The sequence below is a fragment of the Hyaloscypha bicolor genome (assembly GCF_002865645.1).
Source record: "Hyaloscypha bicolor E unplaced genomic scaffold K444scaffold_53, whole genome shotgun sequence".
Lineage (NCBI taxonomy): Eukaryota > Fungi > Ascomycota > Leotiomycetes > Helotiales > Hyaloscyphaceae > Hyaloscypha > Hyaloscypha bicolor.
Window position 1 is genome coordinate 3,071,818 of NW_020194555.1, and position 6,042 is coordinate 3,077,859.

General features: G+C 47.3%; 3 protein-coding genes across 3 annotated transcripts; all 3 read right to left on the reverse strand.

The window, feature by feature from the left end:
- Positions 1 to 28: 28 nt before the first annotated feature.
- Positions 29 to 448, reverse strand: K444DRAFT_525149 (cytochrome P450; the record flags this gene model as incomplete). The annotated part of the gene is made up of 2 exons (XM_024874419.1): positions 29 to 350; positions 402 to 448. Coding segments are annotated over 2 exons (369 nt in total), but the record flags the coding sequence as incomplete, so codon positions are not given.
- Positions 389 to 1,984, reverse strand: K444DRAFT_586320 (cytochrome P450). Its single transcript, XM_024877968.1, has 4 exons — positions 1,587 to 1,984; positions 1,405 to 1,536; positions 1,155 to 1,355; positions 389 to 1,101 (listed from the first exon to the last, which is right to left on the reverse strand). The coding sequence occupies exons 1-4, from the start codon at positions 1,810 to 1,812 to the stop codon at positions 806 to 808; spliced, it is 855 nt and encodes a 284-aa protein (XP_024739793.1). The 5' UTR covers positions 1,813 to 1,984; the 3' UTR covers positions 389 to 805.
- Positions 1,985 to 2,336: 352 nt separating this feature from the next.
- K444DRAFT_523621 (uncharacterized protein) lies at positions 2,337 to 3,280 on the reverse strand (the record flags this gene model as incomplete). Its single annotated transcript, XM_024874301.1, has 5 exons — positions 2,337 to 2,449; positions 2,500 to 2,638; positions 2,697 to 2,783; positions 2,953 to 3,054; positions 3,119 to 3,280. The coding sequence occupies 5 exons, from the start codon at positions 3,278 to 3,280 to the stop codon at positions 2,337 to 2,339; spliced, it is 603 nt and encodes a 200-aa protein (XP_024739794.1).
- Positions 3,281 to 6,042: the final 2,762 nt, after the last annotated feature.

Below are 6,042 nucleotides of genomic sequence, written 5' to 3' on the forward strand. Positions count from 1 at the left end.
TAGTTTAGCATCCATACCAAACTGTAATTCACGTTGTCAGTCTCTGACCAAAAGCAGAAGGCGGTGAAGAGGCAAATAGATTGATGACGTTGATGTACTTTCGGGCCAAACAGCCTCGTGAGCCTCGCGAAAAAGGAACAAAGGAGCCATTCATCATCTTCAGCTCATCTGGACCACACAGCCATCTCTCTGGCATGAATATTTCGGGATTGTGGAAGACATTGGGATCATTGTGCATCCAGTAAGAAGACATCGAGACCGGAAAGCCCTTTGGGAGGATCCATTTGCCGTATTGGAGATCTTCGTAGGGGGATACACGCGCGGAGCGGTTCATTGCACCCATTGCCATTCTGAAATGCAAAGTTAGTTGACGACCGATACAAGAGAAAAGAAAAGCTGACCTCAGGCCTTCCTTGATGACTGCTGTAAGGTAGGGCAGCTTCTCGAGGGTACACCAGGTAGGAAATCAGTATTTGCAAACACGGGGCCAAGCTCGGCACGCATGATCTGCAACTTCGTTGGATTGAGAAGTAGGTGAGTGATTATTGCAGATATTGTGTACGAGACGTTATGTGTACCGGCCTGCTGGATGAGCTGTTGAGTTGCTGGATTAGCAGGAGTTCTGTGTTTGCTCAGAACCAAAATACCTGAGCCAAGCGGCAAAACCCTCCCCGACCAAATAGAGCTTGTTGGATGTTACTGCGGGCTAGATACCCAAGGAGTGTCGTACCGTGTCTGGCTCCTCCTTGGCCGTTTGGGCGAAGTCTCGTCCTCAAGATTTCGCGTTGAGCTTTCTGTTCTGCGGTTAGTCCCCGGCCCCTGAATATTGAGTGGATATACTTGCGTCATCCCAGACTCTCCAACCTGTTGCTTTCTCAACAGCATACTTTAGAAATGGCGCGGTGAACACCCTCTTGAAAGTCAGCAAGGATAACTGGAAGTTCATCACGATTTGAAGAACAGACTTGGCAAACCATGGAAGAACAGCAAAGATAGGCACACTCATGATACCGCGCTTCAGATTTGCGAAATAAACTTCGTTGAAATCAGAAGCTCCTAGATAGTCGCTGGGGTATGCGAAAATCATCGAAGAGACCGCATCTAAATGAGAAGTTTTAGCGAAACATTTGATGTTTCTGGGGAGAGTTTCTTACCAGTTGTCAAGGAGTTAATGGCATTTGTAATGTTGACGACTTTGCCTGTGCCCCGAATTACTCTGAATTTTGTGCACATTGTTCGTACTCGGTTCAAAACTCTGTCTTCCATCAACTTCATCTTAGCCTTCGAGAAGAACGGATTAAGGACTCCACGAGCAGAACGGTGCATGTCATGGGATTTGGAGATGGCAACCATGTCTAATTCGTCTCGTCAGCATGGGCTTGCGTAGTTGTTCGTGCAGTCTACCTTCGAATCCGGTTCCCTCACTAGCTCTTGGGTAATTCTCAGTCTTTCGGGCGCATGAGGAGACGAAGACAGTGTTGTAGAACGTGGGGTCATCGACGTGGAGTTCATCTGGTGTAATGCGAACGACGGGGCCTAAATACAGCTGAGTCGCTCTTCCCAAACGGATGGTATTTTGCGCCTACCATATTTCTTGTGCATGTCCTTGACCCTAAGGTAGTACGAGCCCTCGCGAAAGTAGGTGTGGTAGAACTCGTACAAGAAGGTCGAGCGAGCCATGACAGAGCCAGGGAAGTCTGCCAGGGGATGGAAGTAGAGGCGATACAGTACCAAAGCAATTCCGTAGGCAGCCAAATAGAGGAAGAGGATAACGGCAATGCCGGTCCAGGTGAGAGAGGAGAGCAGACCCATCTTGTTTACTCTCCCCGACAGACCTTGGAGTTGGAGTGCAACTGTTGAAGTATTTTCAGCAAGGACTACGTTTGACAATTAATAGCGAAAGGGCAGGTTGTGGCCAACTTTGGTCAGCTTGGTCGAATGTTGTGGTCGCGATGGTGGGAGATTCTGGTTGCGCAAGGAGCGTGTTTACTTTATTTAGGTAAATAGCCTTCGGGGTGAATGGCCCCAACTCCGTTATCGCTCTCTACAATCAGAAGGAACTCACAATATCAACGTGATTCAGCTCATTCATAAGATAAATCAGAGGTCAATTAGGACGTCTCTCCGTTATTCATCATCGAGCCTACTCATGCACAGCAGCCTGTTTCTTCCAACCGGGTTGATCATGCAGCATATTTATTCATCTTTCCCCCTTACCATCACAAGAGGCAACCATCGCTCAGCCCAAGGACCAATCACCAACCCCCCGAATAACAGCAGTTTACGAGAAGCGAATGCCGGACATCTCACGCACCCTTTGCGGCAAATTTCACCGCCTAGCACGTGTTCAACATTGTTGTCAAGGCCGTCTTCTCAGCAGATGTGATGGTTAAGTCATAAACTGACTTTACTTTAACCCACATCTTCGCATATGTGCACCAGTATGAGGCTGGACGAGTGGGTCAGCTTTCATCCCACCATTTGCAGGCAGGCACTTACTCAACGGCGGTTTCCAATCTTCAGGACCTGAGTCTCCCTTGGATTCATTCACATTATCAGTGACGGCAAGGAGTTGCGGGTGCGTAAGGTCATTGGCAAAAGTCTGCCTCTGAGCTGTAGTCCAAGCGGATGCACCACTCTGCACACTCTGTCAGTTGCATGCTCTTCCAAATGCTTTACTTTCCGGAGGTATTTACCTTCCAGGCATTGCTCAATGGCACCAAGTGGTCAATATCCACATCACTGGCTGCAGTCCAGGTGGCTCCGTCATATGGACTGACCCACTGGATAACGGGGTATCAGTAACTTCTCAATTCGGAATGTATAAGGAGTACAATTTCAGCAAAATATGTAAAACTAAGCTCTTTCGGGCGGTGTTGGGAGTGCATAAGATGAGGAGGGAGTATTTCAAAAATCGATAACAAAGAACTTAAGGAACTAAGTTGCTCTTACAGTCCCACTTGTAGCGGCGCAAGCGCTGGAGGTCACAACATTGGTGCCGTCACGCTTGAGAACAGTCTCCCGTGTATCGCAAGTACCGGAGATGGTGATCCACTGAACGATATTGGAGTCAGTGTTGCTTACAGAAATGGAAGCAAAGCAGCGAGGTTGTGCATACGTGTGGGAACAGATCTCTGCTGTAGCCATCTTGAGATCCTTGAGCTGCGACAGTCAGTGCTGCAAGTTCCGTTTTGGCAGCCGCGGTTGTGGGGATTCCCGTTGGTGCAGGAAGAGGCGTGGAGACGACTCCAGTTGAGAGGAGAAGAGCGCTTAACACCATGAAAGAATGCATCTTGATTCAAGGTCCCTCGGTGAAACTGACTCCAAGAGATAAAGTGAGAAGCGTACTCGATAGTTGAGTTTACGATAGCCTCTCCCTGAGGATATGCTCTGAAGTTATACTCACATCCAGCAGCACTCCTCTTCCTGCAATACCTCGAACGATAAGGCCTCCCTTACTTGGCACTTCTTGTTATCCAGCAATCAATCTACCCCTCTCCCACACGCCTCTATCACTCCTCTTGGCGCTCAGCTTCAGCTTCCGTATCTGGTACCCTTTCCGAAGTACACACTTCTTCGAGAAGGCTTCCTCGGCAGCTGTTGTAAGTTTAAGCATACTTGCAAGCGAGTCAGACCTGGTGAATTATCTCTTATCGAATCAAATTGGCAGATTGATCTACTGTAGATCGAAGTGACCATTGTGCAAATGAGTGTGCATCCAACCCACCTTCCTCATTTGGATGTTTCAAAACGGTTGCCGCCGGACCCCGCATGCACGACATTTCGAAATGCAAAAAAGATTTGAGGAACACTTGGCATTTCACATTGCCCAATTAATAATGCATGTGAAGAGCCATGCTTGCCATGATTAGATCTTGTTTGCTCGGCAGTTTGTAATTTACCGAGCCCCTGAATTCGCAGGCAGCCAATCGGATGTGTTAATAGCAGAATCATTTTTCCACTCCGAAGTTTTACCTTGTCCTGACAATTCATGACAATCGTCTCGTCACTTGATCCTTCCTCTTTATTTCTGGCTTGTGCATCAAAGGAGGAAAATAAATTGTGACATTCTAATGAATGAGCATCAATGACGCCTGCTCCGTCTTGTCACATGAGGTGAAATACGATGTATTCACACCCACAACAGCCCGAAGCACCTCGACTGAGACAGTTTCTATTCACAGACTTAGTTAAAGAAACCACATCAGCTCCTATGCATTCATTCACTGTCATAGCGAATCAGACATGCAAATCGAGATATTTCCCATTCAGTGATGGCAGTCTTGAGAATCACAGAGCTCGCCTCAGCTCAGCAAAATGTTTATTTAAGAACGCCTTGTTCCCATTGAGGTCCTCTCAACCACCTTCTCCATTCTCACCAACTTTCAACTTGATCTTTCCAAAGACACACAACAAGGTAACAACTTACTCCTCAAACACTAAGAAAACTCATAGCCAACACTATGAACAATCGTTTCCCACCACCCGGTTTCCCCCGGCGCCCTTGCATGCATCGACATCAGATGCCTGGCATGCAGCGACCTCAGATGCCTGGCATGCAACGACACCAGATGCCTGGCATGCAACGGCCTCAAATGGGCCAAGGTGGAACGCAACAAATGAGCTCTATGGAAGCCCTCCAACTATCTGGTCTTGGCACAGGCGACCTGGCGTCCAAGGCAGAGTGGCTGGTTGTTATGATCCGAGCCGAACGACAGGGTTTGGTTGAAAGAATCAGCCCTGGCATGTACTTGATCGGCCCTGAGTTTTGGCAAGCACTTTCAGAGGAGTTCGGTCGTCCCGTCGGCCCTGGCGGTGGCGACGGAGACCAAGATCCTTTCGGTCAAGATGGTTTTGATGACGGGCAAGGAGGCTTTCCCTCCCCAGGTCCTCGCCCCCGTCCCTATTAGGTAGCATGTAATCGGAGTGGACGATAGTTTTTGATGCCTGATCTTGGAGGATATTGGATAGTTTTGGAGCCTGATCTTGGATAAACAAAAAAATACCAAAAAATGTACCGCGTTATACATGGTTTCTATTCTGGGTGATTATTTCATGCGCTGCTAATGCAAACATCGATGAGCTAAGAATATTGACCAACCTAGAGATAGCGCTGAAGCAGTTATATGTGTTGCAATGAATTCTGATTGCATTCATACTCTTTGCCTCTTGCTTATCACTTGATATTCAAGTGCTTTGTCGTCACCGTCTCCACGATGCATCCACACAACTGGGATCATTTGTTTAGTAGCTGCAATCAAATGAAGAGAATCATCACATATAACATCAACGCTTTCTACTTGTATCTAACCTAGCTCTAGTCCTCAATAGATTATCACTTCCCAGTCCCTCTCCCCTCAGCAAGTATTCCATCCTAAAATAACTCTTCCCAAACCCTAGGGGCCCATTCTCTAGTCTCACGTCGACTTGACCCCTCTCATCAGCAACCCCCTGTCCAACTTTTCCAACCTGTATATGAACTTAGTACTGAGTAGCTAGTCTCCGTGGTTTAAACAACAAACCAAGCTCTCCGGTTGAGCTTCTCTGAGAATCTCAACCCATAAAGTGTATTCTATTGGATCATCCACCTATCCAAACTCCTCTGTAACCTCTACTACAGTTGCTTTGTGCCATCTGTCTTTCACTGTCAGTGTAGTGTGCGTACAGCCCAGAATATCGTATAAATTCTGAGGATGGATAGGAGAGGACTTCGGCCAGCTGGCGAGTAGACCTCTGAAGCTCATTATGGTAGTTTTGTTGTTTGCTCTCGGTATTTGAAGTGTGAGTTGTATGCTTTGATGTTATTTTAATGGTTTTTTTGGGGGGGTGTTTGGGGGGGGGAAGACTTGATAGAATACGGACGATCGGAAGAACAGTTTCAACGGGCAAGGCTCACTTAAGGAGACAAACCTGAGCGCCAGTGATTCTTTGGGACAAAAGCTGCTGAATGGGAGGTTTGACGCTATTATGTCTTATAATGAAGGAGCCGACCATCTCGAAAACAAGATGAGCTTGCGGAGATATATGTAAGTTAATAATTAT